This window comes from Thunnus maccoyii, chromosome 15, assembly GCF_910596095.1.
Source record: "Thunnus maccoyii chromosome 15, fThuMac1.1, whole genome shotgun sequence".
Lineage (NCBI taxonomy): Eukaryota > Metazoa > Chordata > Actinopteri > Scombriformes > Scombridae > Thunnus > Thunnus maccoyii.
In genome coordinates this window covers 17,732,095-17,749,258 of record NC_056547.1, presented here as the reverse complement: position 1 = coordinate 17,749,258, position 17,164 = coordinate 17,732,095, and the positions used below count along the sequence as shown (strand labels likewise).

At 42.7% G+C, this 17,164-nt stretch overlaps 1 protein-coding gene across 17 annotated transcripts in view; it reads right to left on the bottom strand.

Annotated features, from left to right (window-relative positions):
- Window positions 1-16,708, bottom strand: part of clasp2 (cytoplasmic linker associated protein 2) — a 59,827-nt gene extending 43,119 nt beyond the window's left edge. For 10 of the 17 annotated variants that reach the window (XM_042435366.1, XM_042435373.1, XM_042435375.1 and 7 more), the window contains exons 1-6: window positions 15,779-16,707; window positions 9,752-9,830; window positions 6,419-6,522; window positions 5,587-5,678; window positions 2,340-2,415; window positions 1,459-1,556 (exon numbers count right to left, since the gene is read on the bottom strand). In XM_042435366.1, coding sequence (XP_042291300.1) covers window positions 1,459-1,556; window positions 2,340-2,415; window positions 5,587-5,678; window positions 6,419-6,522; window positions 9,752-9,830; window positions 15,779-15,976 — 647 coding nt within the window. In that variant the 5' untranslated portion in view covers window positions 15,977-16,707. Of the gene's footprint in view, window positions 1-1,458; window positions 1,557-2,339; window positions 2,416-5,586; window positions 5,679-6,418; window positions 6,523-9,751; window positions 9,831-15,778 lie in introns of all 17 variants that reach the window. The other 7 variants (XM_042435364.1, XM_042435368.1, XM_042435369.1 and 4 more) reach the window with 1 other exon arrangement.
- Window positions 16,709-17,164: the final 456 nt, after the last annotated feature.

The window sequence follows — 17,164 nt, the reverse complement described above, 5'->3', positions numbered from 1 at the left end:
TACTCCTGCAGGCTTACTCACAATTATCTGGGTTAGCAATGTAAACAACTTAACATAAAAACAAATTAAACACTGTTTGTGTGTGATTTAATACTGTAGGCTTGGGTACTGTTTCAGGCTCTTTTTCAGATTAAAGGGGGAGAGGCTGAAATACAAAATGTCCCTCAGGAAATTATTTATAGTGCAGATGTCACAAGTTGTTGTAATCCAGACGTGTCAGGGATGTTATGCAGGTCAGCTTCATGTAAGGAAACATGGGCTGAACATGGGTCCTCTCTCACGCTCTACAAGGATAGTTTTTTTCCTCACAGAGCAATAAACTAAAAGGACAGCACAAAAAAAGGAGAAAGCATAAGGGAAAAGAGTTATCAACCCCTCACTTTTCTTCTGTGTTATCTCTTCTACCTTTCATTCTCAGTCTTCTACACTCTCTTTCCCCTCCCACTGCACCTCCTCTCTCTCCATTATCTGATGCAACTACAGAGTTGATATGTGATCTGGTCAGCAAGACCCTGGCTGCAGCCCAGCATACCACTGAGAAGCCGTACACCAGCAAACACAAACACATTCAGGCACACATACAACCTCCACCTGGCCTTCATGCCCCGATCTTATCAGGAGATATAGTAATAATTGTGCTGCTCATAATGCATGCAAAAATGAATGTGTAATTTAAAGAATTTTATATTAATTGTACAGAAAATTTCATATCTAAATCACTGCATCTGTCAGACCTCTACATATAACCCAAAGCAGAGAGACACACAAGACTGCATAAATCCCACGTACACCGACAAGAGTGTTTACACTGGAGACAGACAGGCTTAATATGCACAACACATGACACATGGCCACAGCCAGCATTCGCAGACGCAGGACTCATACTGAGTAGTCAGCACAACACTGGCTGCTGCTCAGATCTCACACATGGGAAAGAAAGAGAGAGAGAGAGAGAGAGAGAGAGAGAGAGAGAGAGAGAGAGAGAAAGAGAGAGAGAAAGAGAGAGGGGGTCACTGTGCTTAGAATAACCCTCAACCCAACACATGTAACCAGGACGACCAAAGAAGGACGAAACAACTCAATGGACCTCTTCAGATGACATAAACACACACTTTCTGATGAAATTTTCCCCCAACTCAGTTACTCCACCAAACGCCTTTGTACCCCCATCTGCACCCTCCCACCTTCTCCCCCCCCCTCCCCCCTCAGTCAGCATTGTGCTCTGGATAAAAGTGCCTCTGTGTGTGTGAAGGGCAGAGTGGTGCATGGTGTGGCCTGGGACTGACAGAGTGCCAAAGCCTCGGGACCCACAGAAACCTCCACACAACTCATCACTGCTTGGCAGAGTGCACACACGCCCACACGCACACACACACACACGCAAAACACACATATACACATAGACCATCAGAGCTCAGAGAGACAGAGGTGATCAATAACTGACACAAAATAACTCACCGTGCAGCAGGCAGTCCTCTCTTTCCCAGGTCGACCCTGACCCTCTCTCCAACGTGACGATAAACATCCACCAGCGTTGCTGTGGAGGCCTCACGTACCTACAGACAGCAGACATCGACCACTTTAAAACCTTCCACACACACACACGCATACTGTGCAAAAAGCCATCTGAATGTTTATCTGCGTGCTCAAAACAGTAAAATGATGTTCAATTTTCCATCAGTCATTTCATAAAAAATTACACCCTTTCTCCACTAACTGGGATTACAGAAACTAACGAAGGGTTGTAAACGTAAACACACATTAAAATATAAACCCTTCAGGGCCCACTTTCATCCCCGTGATGGGAGACATCTGATTTGCTAGTTATATTGTGAGTACTGTGGTGATTGGGTAGAGGGATGCTGTTAAAGGGATTCTCAGCAACTGAGGGTGGGCGGGCCTGCTGAGGATGTCGATTGGTTGGGACAGTATGTGGGTAGATAATCATTGGGTAGACGATAGGAGCAGATTTCAGCTTTGGGGTACAACTCCACAGGAGGTTTAAACAACCTCTCTCTACCCTTCTCTCTATCTCTCTCTCTCTCTCTCACACACACATTTGCACGAAGATATTAAGAGCTGGTACTGTTGTGTGGGTTAATAGCTGGGTGTTGGCGCTCATGATTCAGCAGTGAAGCGGAGTGGGGGACTCTACAGGGCCCATCTCCTCACTAATAACAGTAATAATCACAGTGCCGCCTAAAGATGCCTGCCAACACACTCGGGATGCTAAGAGCTAAACCACAAGCCTAGCTACAGGCTGATACAAGGAAGAAACAAGAATCTCTACACACTCATACTGATCTTGTATCAAACCGGTAAAGTGCTGTGTCTCTTACCTGCGGGTTTTGGTCTCCAGTCAGAGAGCAGAGATGAGGAACTATTTTACTGAGGCTCAATGGCTGAGCTCCATACCTGAAAGAGAAGTTAAAAGGAGAGAGTTAAAGGGGATTTAAAGTTGTACTTGTGCCTCCTCAAAAATCTAACTACATGTGTGGGTTATGGCGGCTATGGAGACACAAGTTTCTCCTACAAATTTCAGGATGCCAGTAGAGATGAGTGTAGACAACATTAAGGAAGTTGAAGAAGTAATCTCAGTAATCTTCCCCTTTTCAGTAACACACATCTAGCAAATTTATCTCCACAGCAAAAATTCCACTTGAAAAAAAACGTAAACGCAGTGATCACCTGGCTGTATTCAGTATTCAGACGAGGTGAAAAGGACATTATCTGGACATATTTCCTGTTTGTAAGCACATGTGTAGTGCACCGTCACTCTATCTCAAAGTGAATGAAAGAATGTAAGCAGTATGTCTGTTTCTGTGGGTGGTATTTAAAGCACGATACATCCATCTGTGGTGTTAAAAAAAACTTTACTTATGACAATATAAAGCATGTATCGATGTCTGATGAAAACCTTGCCCCTCAAAAATGAAAGATGTTCAGGAAATAAGAAAGCAGGTCTATTTTCATTAGAAGAAACTGTATCAGCAAAGCTATTAAAGACAAGTGTAGAGTGTGAACAGCATTTCTGCAACCCTGGGCATTTGGGACTTTCAGCATCTGTCACCATGTAAACTGTACTAATTTTGTCATCCTATTTTTCCACACTGTGCTGTTGGCTATCTTGGTCTATTCTGTACACACAACATCTACTGCATGTCTGTCGATCCTGGAAGAGGGATGCTTCCTCTGTTGATCTTCCTGAGGTTTCTTGCGTTTCTTCTTTTTCCTAATCTTTCCTCAGTTTTTCATTACTCAAATCAAGGATCTAAGGATAGAGGATGTTGTATGATGTACAGATTGTAAAGCCCCCAGAGGAAAATTTGGGATTTGTAATATTAGGCCGTATAAATAAAAACTGGACCTGACTTGACATGTGTAAGAATTTAACCTATTACAAAATATGGAGCTATAACAGATCAGATCTATGTCATGTTTTACAGTTAAGTTTAGTAAACATCTTTAGCTTTAAAATCAGGAAGCCACCTAGCATTTAGCACAATAGTGTCACTTTCCATTAGCACAAAGATGCTAAAATTACCACTGCAATGCTAAAAGGCCAGATTTAATGTGTGTGGTGACCTAAAGGTGGAAAGTACAGTAAACTAAAACAAACCTGCAAAAAGATATAAACTGCAGTCGAGCTGCTGTCAGACGAGATGTAGCAAGCAAGTGTCTGTATAATCTTTATGTTTAGAGGTTTGTTTACTGACAATTCGCACAGGATGGGGGAGCTTGTAGAATGCAGGATAACTATGACACAGCAGGAGTCACACACTTTGTCTTTAGAGTCGTTGCTTGTGTGCAATCATACATTTTATTATGTTTATAAATGAGCAGAGGAGAGACAAACACACATACAATTTGCTGTTAATAAAGTAAAAAGGCATGACGCACACAGCCAAAAAAACTAAAGAAAAAGAAAGCAACTAACCATGTGACATTACTGAACAATGCAAGTGATGATTCATAGGTTGTGAGAAAAAATTTTTGTCTAGTTTAACCAACAGGCCTTTTTCTAGTAAACATAATTATTTGCTCAGATGTGATCTCTGAGACCTCTTGTGGTATGGAAACAAAACAGGGTCGTATGTATTGTAGCTGTGCATCATTTTGTATGGATACATTCAAATGTGTAAAAGCGTTTTGATCAAATGAATTCAAATGTTTGAATGTGTGAAAAAATATCTGAACAAATGAAAAAGATTTGCACAAATAATTCCCGATGTGTGAGAAGATTTACACAAAGGTTTGCAGTTACACAACTATCAGTTTGTGGATGAAAAAAGTTCACACAGAGCTCAACTGTATGTGTGAATATCGAGTTTACAGCTATGAATCAAATCTAAGAATACAAATCAAACCTACAATTGCAAGTACTTTTGTCCCACATTTGTTGCTTCCTACTGAAGAGCCAATGTGGATGCTCTGAAACGCTGGGGGTGTGTCCGCTGAGAGCACGCCCCAACTTAACAGCCTCTGAACTTAACAACGCTCATGCTGAACCCTCTTATAAAAATACGCAATTTAAAATAAGCCTTGTTTGAAGGTGTGGGACAAGGAACGTGGATATTTTAAAAATAAAGAAACATTAGGAGCCGCTGTTTAATTCAGCAATAATAAACATATTTTGTAGGTAAACGAGGACTTATTTTAAAAATGTAACTTAAATGAGTAGTTAACAAGCGATCCATCACCGATGATCGTTATGTTAAATTGTCCCCCCCCCCCAAATCGAGTTCAGTGGTAGCGTTACTCTTGTGCTGAAAAGTCACAAGTTACTACACTTACTGGGTAGTTTTACAAACTTTCATTGGAGACAGCTGGGATTCACGGATAATCCGCTGTTACTGGTGAATGGGGCTGTTATCGGACAATGGTAGCGCTCAAGGAGTTACTTCAAACCCAACTGAAACGTCTATAGCTCCATTGTGGCCGCCACCCTTGAAGCAAAAGCCTCTCACATCGTGCTTTCTGGTGGTGAAGTGTTACTCGACAAATGCTCTCCCTCTGCCCGAGGACCTCCCATCTGAACAGCCAGGGCTGAGGCTGGAGCCGGAGGCTTTAACACCGACTCTACCTATCAACAGACGCCTCAGCTGGGTTTGAAATAACTCATGAGAGCATGTGAGAACTCACATTTGGTCAATTGAGAACAGATTTTTAAGTCTGTCTGAAAGCTACAAATAGCAGCATGTATGCTCGACGCCTGTAACATCATATGACAAGAGTGGTGGTGCCTTTCGTAGCACGTGTGCCACCTTTACAGAGTCACACAAACACTTAAGAGGATTAATCCTGGAGACTGAGACTGTGTGTGTGGTTCTTCAACAAACAAAATGGGGCATGCTCACAGAGGGCAGTAGTAAAAGCACATGAATGTCCATCAGAAATCTATGAGCTGATTTAAATATACCAAGGTGTGTTTTTAGTTTTGAATTCATATCAAAAACCAATGTAGACCTACTTCTAAGACAAAAACATCCCCAAGAAATGTCTATAATTAATATCTTTACAGTTTACAACTTGCTTTTTCACAGCTTATCCAAGAAGTGATCCAGAATAAGAAAGGAAGTTACTCACGTGTTGAGCGTGGCACTGAGACAGAGGCAGAGTCCTTCTCGACTGCGGAAGTTCTTGTGTTTAAAACTGGTAAGTAGCCTTTCCCAAACGTTCTGGACGAAGGAGAGGGAGAGAGAGCAAAGGATGGGAGGGAGAGTGAGAGAAAAAGAGCGTCAGTAGGAACGAGCGGCAGAGGGTCCCAGCAGGTAGCTTGTCAGGAGTTGAGAAGATTACAGAGTACAAAGGAGGTTACAGTCTGTGGAGATGTGCGTGTGTGGTGTGTGTAGATAACACAAAGCAGAGTGGAGATGAAGCCTGTGAAATTCCTTAAATATCCATAAGAGGGAGCCCGAACATAGAGCACTTCTCAGCTGTAGTGGGCATCTATTATTGATGTGGAGGTGGCTGTGATTTGTCTGCTGTCTCCGTTCTGCCTCTTAATCGTGTATTTTTCTGAATAACTAGTCCTGTAAACTATTTCCCTGAACTAGAGCTGTAAGTAGTGATTGTTTTATTTATTGTTTACTCAAATATTCTTTTAGTCAGCAAAATGTTAAAAAAAAAAAAAAAGTGGGAATAAAATGGCATTCACCATTTCCATGGTGATATCTTCAATTTGCTTGTTTTGTCTGACTAGCACTCCAAAACCAAAAGATTTAGTGTCATATAACAAAGAAAATGTTATATTAGCTGCTTGAAATCTATCAAAACAATAATTTGGCTACATCTCAGTGATACCCCAGTTTCATCCAGTATTACATCTGATATATAATACAAAAGGCTTTATCTCCTCAGGGTCCTGAGACTCTGATTTGACCGTATGTGTATGTGTGTGTTTCTGTGTGTGTCACACCATGGGCGAGGCAGTCTGCTCCATACAGCGAAGGATGAGAGCTTGGCTGTTCTCCCTGACCTGGTCCTTCCCATCACCCAGCCTGTCCACCAGGGCTGGCAACACTACAGACAGAAAAGAGATGGACATGAGGAGAGGAAGTGAGAGAGGTCAATACATGAAAAATATAATTTAACGTACAGTATTTACATCAAGTGAAAGAGAAACAAGGCCACACATGACTGAATCTCTACCAGACTAAAGCGCCAAAAACAACAAAGACTGCCCCCAAGTGGAGTGGTTCTAAAGCACAGAGATATACAAAGATACATGCTCATCATTAGTTAAGAGTCAGTGGGTGTGTGAGACAGAAATAGACTGAAACTCATTGTAATGTTAAAGCTTGAGCCATACCACCACTGACACCATGAGCTCTGACAAGACAAGAGGACAGAGAGGACAGGAAACGAGGAAATGGGCCGTGACTAAAATAACGTCAAGATCATCAAACGCTCTCATGTCATTTCCACTTTCTTCAACGCACAACTGCTCCAGTAGCAAGGTCGATGTAAAGCAGTGATGCACAGAGTAAAAATAATATAGAGTGAGAGGGTTTAAATGCCGACTTCCAATTAACTAGAAGGTATTTTGGTAACTACTGTTGGTTACTCTGAACTTCTATGAAATGAGGATCAGTAAGGGCTTTAAGTGTATTTTCAGCTTTATCAGAAGGACAAGTACTTGACAGCTTTTTGTGTAAAAAAAACATTTTTGGGTGCTAATATGAAACAGGCATCATCTGTGAAGAGATCATTTAAAGGCTAAGTCTGGTGATCATCTGTATTTGTCTTATTATTAACAAATCCCACAAAAACACCAAAAACCAACAATGAACTGTTTCTCCAGCCATGTACTGTTGATGTGTGCAAAGCCTGATATATCTTATTCCTCTGTCCCGTCTATTAAAAACACATCACTGAGCTACAGAGTTGCACTGGCTGACTTGTTCCTTCATTACGATGGACGTGGGCACTGTTTATTTTCAGTCGCTCCCACATACATCACACCACCCTACTGCCATAAACACTATGTAGTGCACTAAATCTGAGGTTGAAAATACTCCAAAAAAAGAAATATATACTCATGTTTTAGTAACATTGCTAAAAAACTACAGAGCCCAGCTGATTTAGGCTCTTTTTCCTTTTTTTTTTAAATGAAAGTATGTATATTTATAACCCATCTTTAAAAATAAACATCTTAGTATGGGCTTCTGGCTGACAGCCACAGACATGGAAGGGAAGTCATAAATTAGATGAGAAATGGTCTAAAGCCTTGTTGGTTCTGTTCGGTTCATGAGATTTGTTGATAATAACAAAACCACTAAATATTTCCAGCCTTAACCTTTAACTCACAAGGAGAGGCTGTCGTTTAAATGGCCTCTTTTAGTCAGCAGCACATAACCCTCTTTAAACAGACAAAATGCCAAATCTAGCGAGTCTTTCTCTGTTTGACCACCAGATGGAAAAAAAAAAATCTAACTTTCTGCATTACATAAAACTAAAAATCGCCCTTTGACATTCACACAAAGAGATAAACACATGCACAGAATGGCAACACACACACACACACACACACACACACACACACACACACGCATGCACACTCCCACCCAAATTCCTCGTCAGTGAGGGGAGTGATAGAGTGATGTCATCTTTCCTTTTACTGTGTATAAGTGCATGTGCGCGTGCATACATTATGTTACCATAACAGCTGGTTGCTTTGGCAACAAAGACAATACTCAAACAGAAAAAAACATGACAGGGGGGCATTGTTGCACATAACGTCATCCGCTGTAGTAAAGATCAGAACACACAAAGAGAGACACAGTTTGCTCGTATGTGGCAAGTTGATTCGTTTTGTTTCATCTTCTTTTGTTTTTGATTCATGTTTTCAACAAGTCAATCTTTTAGAAAATGTCAAATATGCCAAAGCACTGACTTGTGTCATCTGTAAGTTTCACTTCCACCTCTACTTCACATCTGGGAGCTACTTGGTCAACAGCACAGTGTCAATGCACACACAGTGTAACGGAAGCAGCCTTGTACCATGAGTCAGTCCTGTAGATCAATACAATCAGTCTCAGTGATCTCATCTTGTTCCCCTAAGTGTGCGTGTGTGTGCGTGTGTGTGTGTGTGGGAGGATTTTGGGTGCAGTGAGAAGAAGAGAGAGAACGAGCACAGGAAAGGAGAGATGGAAGTCAGATGGAAGGAGGGAGATTCCAGCGGTAGCTCAGAGAGATGTTTTTCCCATCAATCTGAAACACACACTTTCATCACACACATACACACTCATACACACAGGCAGGCCTAGACAGTGACCGAGTTATAGAGTGAGAGAGTGTGTGTGTGTGTGTGTGTGGTGACAGAATTTGCACAGTGTGACAGGTCCAGTCATCCCAGAACTGCACTGCAGGGTTGAGTGTGTTTGTTGGTGACAAGAGCAAGTCTGGCTGAGAAAGACAGCTGGTGACACCTTAAGCTGGCATACACGAGGACTGGCACTGACATAACACACACACACACACACACACACATACACACAGAGTGAGAGATAGAGAGAGAGAGCGTGAAACCTGATACAAGATTTAGTCTATGAGGTCATATGAATGTGAGGTGTGGTTTTTGGGGTGTAATGGGCAGAGCTACATTATGGCAGACAATTCAAAGCCTAAATATAGAGAGTAAAGGATGGATAATAGAGAGGGGGTGGTGCCAGGCTTTAGAGCAGTGCTGCTGGTCTGTCTCAGAGGAACCACAAAGTGGAAGTGAGAGACAAAATGGAAGGACATGAGTCAAAACGCTGAAGAGTGTATGAAACAAAACACAAACCATCAGACTTCTGCGTTGCACAGAGTAGGAGAAGTATGTGTGATGTGGTAAATTGTTATGATTGTCACTATTTTTACATTTCTCAGTTCAGAAACTACTTGGACTTGAGCCGAGAGGGCAAAGTCATTCTTCACTGCTCAAGATAATGGAAGGAGCACTTAGAGGGAGACATTTACTTTTGAGCCTGATCAACAGAACAAAGAAGGTAACTTTTAAAATCCCTTTTCCACAGACTGACACCAAATGATAACAATAAGTTATGTGTGTTTGTGTGTTGGCGATGAGATTGCTGAAAACAGGTTTGTACAGGTTTGAACAAGTTTGTGACCTATTCCACGAAAAAGGCAGAAAGAAAATATTGACAAATCCTGCTGACGTTCTGTGTGTAAGCAAAATATCATGAATAAGGTCCACTGTGCAGCCTAACCTAAAGGAAATTCAGTGTGAGTAAAGGTTGAATCTCACCTGTTCCCAGGTATCCTTTGAACCGCTCCCCCATGCGGTCCACAAACGCACCGCAGATGTCTATTCCCAACAATGCCACCTACAAACACACAGTGAGAGACAGACAAAGGTTATAGTGGGTCATACACATCATTTATGATTGGATTCAGGTAAATGACATTTCACTGCACTATGTACGTTTTGACCAGTTTCAGTGTCTGCTTAGTTTTTTTTTTGGTATTCCAACTCCAGAGGTTCATGCTGCTCCGGTCTCCTGGATCACAGACAACCTTGCCAGATGTATTCAGCATGTGCACAGACTGTGTGTCAGACACAGTGGTAAGCAGTGCTGGATCCCCACAGGCGACTGTCCTGTCCCCTTATCTCTTTACCCTGTACACCTCAGACTTCAGGTACGACACGGCGACCTGCCACCTACAGAAGTTCCCCAATGACTCTGCAGTTGTTGGATGTATTAGGGGGGAGGATGTGTCAGAGTACCAGAGGGCGGTTGATAGTTGTGTGGACTGGTGTGAGCTGAACCACCTACAGCTCAACATCAGCAAAAACAAAGGAGCTGGTGGTGGACTTCAGGAGATCCAGGATTCCTGCTACTCCTCTTTCCATTAGGGGGGATATGGTGGAGATGGTACAGAGATGGAGATGGAGTACAAATACATGGGTGTCCACTAGGCTTGTGCCGACTGGCAATCAGATCGTATGTCGATGACTGAAGGGATGATCAACAATTGTTTTTTCCTATGTTGATATGAGGCAATTTTAACTAACTAGTGTTATTCGAGTAGCGTAGCTCCTTTAAGGGATAGCTCAGTACGTAGATTGTGTGCGTAGTGAGTGTGTGGTCGAGAGACACAGAGAGAGGGAGAGAGAGAGAGAGCATGTGTGACGGTAAGGCTGGTAACCGGAGCACAGAGTATGAAGTCAGCAGTACAGTTGTGAACATAGACGTGCAATATGTGTACAGTTTAGGCTATCTGTCAGTGAATAAATGCTGCAACTCAAGACCCAAGCCAAGTTCCCATGTCTTGCTTGTCACCTGCTGATTAAAGTGAAGGGGGTTAGCACCGAAGGTAGCAATAATGGGTTATTCTCATTTTAGTGACAATCTCAGCTGCTCCTAAACAGAGAACGGAGAGATGTCTGGCTGCCGAGTCTCTACCGAGTATGTCAAGAGTTGTGGCACTCCCGATTATGTAATCTTGTCGCATCCTCTTTATAATATCTGTGTAACAGCAGCTCATGAAATCACACACCGATGATTTGCACTTTTTCACCAAGAAATTGAAGTTTATGGCTTGTCTTAAGTCAAATGTGGAATAATAAACTTCATACATGATATTTGTTATAGAGACCTCTGACGGTCCCCTTTCGTCATCTCTCTGATTTGATCTCACAGTGGCTCAATCTTTTAAGAATTACTGGCTTGTGATATGACTTGTATGGAGAAGGTATACTGGATTTTTTTTGCTGGTAGAGTTGAGTTTTCCACTGTGTTTCTGATTAGGATCGCATCCCACACTGTGCTGTGCTCCTGGAATGCTTGTCTTGGCAGCGCTGCGGTAGAACTGAACAGTCCAAAAAGAAAATCCATTAAAACATTATTCTCCTCCGTCCTGCCCCGAGCGGGGAGTCAGACTGCAGTTCTTCCCTATTTTAGTCAAAGGAAGAGCTGAGCCAGGTAACAAAAGAAACAAAAAGTGAAGGGGGGGGAGGGTTGAAGAAAAATACAGGAGTGAAAGCCAAGTAATACCACGGGAAAACAAAAATCACCTGGAGAAGAAACATGAGCTCTGGGTCAATATGATGACGGCTTCATACTGAACTAATCTAGGGGGGGAGGTGGAGGGGAAGAGGAGAGGAAAAACAGCAGGAGAAAGTAGGAACAGTACAGGAAGGAAACAGCCTTCAGGCCTCCCCTCCCCCCTCCACCACCCAGCACCCCAACAAGCGCCCACAACCATATGTCATCTTCCCATGGAGACAGAGGGATAGATAGAGGACAAGAGCTGGAAGGGACTGGGCTTGAAATCCACCTTGGAAGAGAGAAATTGAGAATTGCTCTATGATGAAAAGGGTAAAAGGGAGGAGAGGGGAGAGAAGAAAACCCAAATGACCACTTTTATCAGCCAAAATACTAACCAACACCGGGCATGTGGACAGAGCAGTCTCTAATGAGCATGAAGCGACACACACACACTGCATCTCTAGACTTCAGGCCTCAAAACATCAGGGCGACTGAGGTATGCAAGAGGAAAAAAGAGTAAATATTTAGCCCGGAATCAATGGTTCTTTGTGAAGACTGAGACTGGTGCATATAGTGGCTTAGCCTGCTAATTCGCATACCATGTACAGGGTTAACTCTGGTTTCTAGAGAGGCTTAAAAGCAAGTTTTAGGTGGAAAAAACAGGATCCAAGGCTCACACAGGAACACTCAGCAACATTTGCAAAGATACGTTACAATTAACAGGAAACAACTAGTCAATTAATCCATTACTTGATCATCATGAAACTTGCAAACAGTTTTGGCGATCGATAAAATCGTTTAGGTCACTGATCAAGCCAAACAATTGCCCTCAAATGTGAAGATTAAGAGCTTTTCTCTGTTTCATATCACTGTAAATTGAATATCTTCGGGGTTTTGTACGGTTAAAGAAGATGAAAACAGACAAGTGAAGACATCATCTTGTGCTCTGGGATTTTGTGATGAGCAGTTTTCACCATTTTCCAACATTTTATAGCCTATTTATAGAATGATTGATAATGAAAATAATCATTTGCCGCAGCCTTAAGGATTTCTGTTGGTTGGACAAAAAAAAGCAAAGTAAAGGTGTCACATTGGTCTCTGGGAAATTTCATAGACTAAAGATTTGGTCACTAAATAATAAATCAACAAATAATACTAACTCACATCACTACTACAGTGACTGGTCAGGTGCTCAGGGACAATGGGGACTATAGGTAGGACGGCTGTAGGTTCAAACCCCCGCTCAAGCTCTGTTCCTAAATCTATTCGCACTTTCATCTTTGTGATAGCTGTTTAATTGATGAGACAAATTGCTGTGATACAGAATTTTGTGGTACGAAACAATGGCAAACTATGCCTGTGTTTTGTATGGGGCCAGATTATATTAACCCATTTAATTACCATATTGGCCTAGATACATTTAATTTAAAAATGGATTTTCCCTAGCTCACAGGAATAAGTCTGGTACCTATGGTTACCAGGGATGGTGGCTCCAGAATGGGAAAGACATAGTATACCTTGATTTTCTGTGTGTGAACTCTGTGATTTGATCAAACTATGATAAGCATCTGGATCTCTTCTCCGTAGCCACTATTTCACTGACAATACAGCAGCCAAAAATGTCCAAATGTAGATAAAAACCACCGCCTGTCTTTGTTTAAAACCTTACTGCCCGAGGCTAAGCTACCTTTGCTGAGTGTAGTTCATCAGTTCCTACAGCTGCTTCCCACTAAAAAGCTGCAATCAATTCCCTTCACTGGATGTTCCTACAATGAAGCACCTGCAGGAAGAGTTGAGATCGTAGGAACAGCTGGCCGACACAAAAATATGTTCATTGTTTAAAAGAGAATTAGTAATATACTGATGCTCTAGTGGACAGATTTAACCAATAAACATTGATTGTACAGTGTTTGGTGTGTTTTTGAATTATATCCTGAAGCCCATATCCTTTATATGTATGAATAATTTAGTGCATTTGACACTGCATCTTCCTTTAAACTAAATCAGTCTGGCCAGGGCTACCTCACAGCAGTATCAGTCCTCAATCAGTCCAGTCAGTGTCCAGTCATCTGGCCCTGCTGCCCATAAAAGCACCCTGCAATATTAATGCCTGCTGTATGTCTCACATAGGCACCGAGGCCTCTGTGATGTTGTGAGAGCATGTGTGAGATAAATATGCCGCTCTGTCTGTTCATAGAGGAAAGAGAGAAGAGGCTCAGAGGATGAAACTGACTCATTGACAAAATGCACCAGACAAGGACAAAAAAAGAGCCAGACAAGGACAGAGAGAACCGAGCCAAGGGGTAGTAAAAACACTGCACTTGATCTGTTCTGAAAAGAGCAACTTAGGCGTGATGGTCCCCTTATCGGAACATTTAATGCATTTATGAGTCGTGATTTGTTTTCCACTCACCTTCCCTTAACCCATTTATCACCCCAGTCCTGTATTTCTCCCTTTATCTCCTCCTTCATCTTCCTCCTCTTGACAACTCTGCATCATCTCTCAGTTCTTCCATATCTCCGAGCTGACTCAGCATCTTGCTTACAACCAACCCCTCCTTTCTTTTGCCCGTCGGGTAGCCCATCGGCATCACTAAAAAGCCTGCTGTGTGAAGGCCTCTGGGGGTCACGACTCACTCGCACATCACTCCCAGACACTGATATGAGCTGAAGTTACTGTCTGTGTCACCTACATTAAAGAACAAATCTGTAGAAAGAGAAACATTACCTCTTTACAGCTAGGAATGGGCTTCATGGAGGCAGACTTGAAAGTAGTAACGGTTTACATTTTCACATCAAACATGGCTATTCATTTGAGAGACAACTGACAGGGGCATCAGGCTGATTACTACATAAATTTCGACCACTTTCTCCACAGTTTCTGTCACCAGAAAGTAACTCAGATCAATAAGGGAAGTTTTCTTATTTTGAAAAAAATAATAATAAAGAAAGAAGATAATAAAAATGTTTTAGATCTCAACTTTTGCCGACACCTGGGATAGTTTTCCCTGTTTCTATTTATATACACAGTTCTACCCATCCATCACTATAAGCACCTTACATTTGTTTTGACACGGTTAGATGCAAAACCATGCAACTGTGCAGAATATTTCATTTGTCACGTATAAGAGGATACTAAATCTAAAGAGAAAATGTATGAAACTGCAAAAGTTTGACAAGTTTTATGAAAACATTATAACAAGAAAGAGACAGCCAAGTCAAATTAGTGCTTTCTACCACTTGCAGAGGGGTTTTGCCAAATAAGATTTTAAAAGAGACTAAGAGAGGATGAGTTTGTTATGCTGAACGTGCAATTTCCACACTCATACAGTCTTGCTGAGTCCTGCAAATCAGTGCAGACAATGTTAATCAGTTCAAAAAAAGACTTGGGAGTCAAATTTCAGCACAGCTTGAAAAGGATTTCAGACTGTTTTGACTCGCTCTCTGGATCAGTGCAATACCTTGGCTAAAATGTCACATTCCAGCAATTTGGAGATATGGCACAGGGCGCAGACAAGGCCACCACACACACACAGCATGAAGCAGGAGTAAGGATGAAGATTAAAAAACTGAAAAAAGGTTTTTTTAAAAAAAAAAAAGAGAGTGAGAGGGTGTATGCGGAGAGATGGAACAAGAGAGACTGAGGGATAGATGGAGAAAAGGCATAGGTCATAACAATGAGTCCTCTAACCCCTCCCCCCATCTCTTACAGTGCTCCAGTAGTCTTAAGTCCTGACAATGGGTCCCCTACGCACACAGTCTGCAAAGACAACAATATAAACCCCAACAAACCACAGGAATGCCCTGAAAATGTCTTACTCTGACACTGGGGTTGAGATTTAAAAACGTCTGATTGTCATGATCCAGGATTAGATTACTGGGTTGTCAAAAACAAACACATGGCTTCCTGTTTTTCTACTATGTCAAGTAAGAGGATGTGCAGTTTGGAAAAGCAACCTACACGTGAAATATTGACTTGTTCGAGGTCAGATAAGATAAAAGGGCTATTGGTTTGATAAGCTGTTTTCAAGAGAAGATCAGATAGTCATTTTCATACCAATAAAGCGATGACAGCTCGTTGTAATTGGCTTATCGCTCTTCAACTTGCACTGAAACCAATCTCTTTTGCAAATGACATACAATTTTCATGACTCCCCTCTCTCCTCCCGTTCAATAACTGAGGGGGGGGGGGGGGGGGGGGGTAATTCATGAACAGGCCGTGAGGATTACTGCTGCAGTGACACTGCGATAGCCTCATACCATGACCGTCCACTATCTCTCACCTTGAAATTGCTGGAGTTCACCCATCCCGTTAGCTCATCTATGGTCTTATCCAGCCGGGGTTTGTCTTGCTCAACGTCCGGGGAGCGGTGCGGGTCGTTCAGGTAGTCAATGAGGTCCTGACCGACCTGCAGCCTGCGGGTAACGTCTTTCTGCAATACCTGCTGGTAAAAATAGTCCATGTTGTCATGTTCCTCCATTGGGCAGTCAGCGCCGTGTGGCCAGCCACTGAAGCCGGCCGCAGACTGGAGACAGTGGTCTGTGGGACGGGGTGTGAAGGACCGAGGAAGATACTGACTGTGGTCCCGCGGAGGGGCAGAGTGACTGTGCGGTCTGGACTGCGACTAACAGATATTTGATCATCAACATGCGATCCAATAATTAAAACACATAAATCATCCTTCTGCCCATATCAAAATCTCAACTTTGTACAGAGAAGCAGCTTGCTAGTGTCCTTACTAGACAACGTTAGCCGAGAGGGATAACTTGAAACTTTTTGTAAGTCAACTGTAGTGGACCCCCGCAGGTTCCTTCAACATATCCGCATTAAAAACAAGCTAGCAGTCTCGGTTGGCTATCTGTTATGCTAACAAAAATAGCACCTAGCTAGTGACCCAAACAAGGATAGACCGCCTCACAGCAGCTAGCTCGGCTGGCTAACGGTAGCTAACCGCGGGCCTAACGCCTGGCTCCACTCCGCTCTTCTATTCCATCACCACAAAGCTGGGAAGTCTGCAACGCTGCTTTCAACGGCAGCTGTAAAATTGCATCAAACTCCCAGTAACAAGCACTCCGCTGCTCCAGTCCCGCGGTAGCCGGTTTCTTCTTTAATACAGGAATAGTCGCTGCACAGGTAAACCCGTTAACAGGCGCTGGAAGCTTGCGCGCTGCGGGGACGCGTTTTTTTTCCCCCACCCGCATTCTGTGAAGCCCCGCCCCTATTTTGCCTCTGATTGGCTCTAATCCTAACCAACTCAAAAAACGGAGGCAACGAGTACTAGCCAATCAGAGGCAGAATAGGGCGGGACTTCACGGAATACGGGTGGTACATAGAAAAGGCTGCCGGGACCGCAGTTTACCAGGAGGCCCTTCAGATCAACGATCAAGCCGCACAGCTAGCCAGCATAATGCCTGATGTAAAATGACAACTGATCAAGTAGGCCTATACCGTGAGCCAAGCTTGTGGTTATATATTTGTAGATACTTTAACCAAGTAAAATATATTTTGTCATTACTTTTCTGCTCTATAATTTTGTAATCTGTATCAGAACCAACGCATCAATCAAACCACACAGTTTGTGTGGGTGTGTCTACTGTCTGCACGGATCTGTGGTGACATCTAGTGGTCACACTGGACTATAAACTGTTCAGTTTGCCGCAGTTCACTA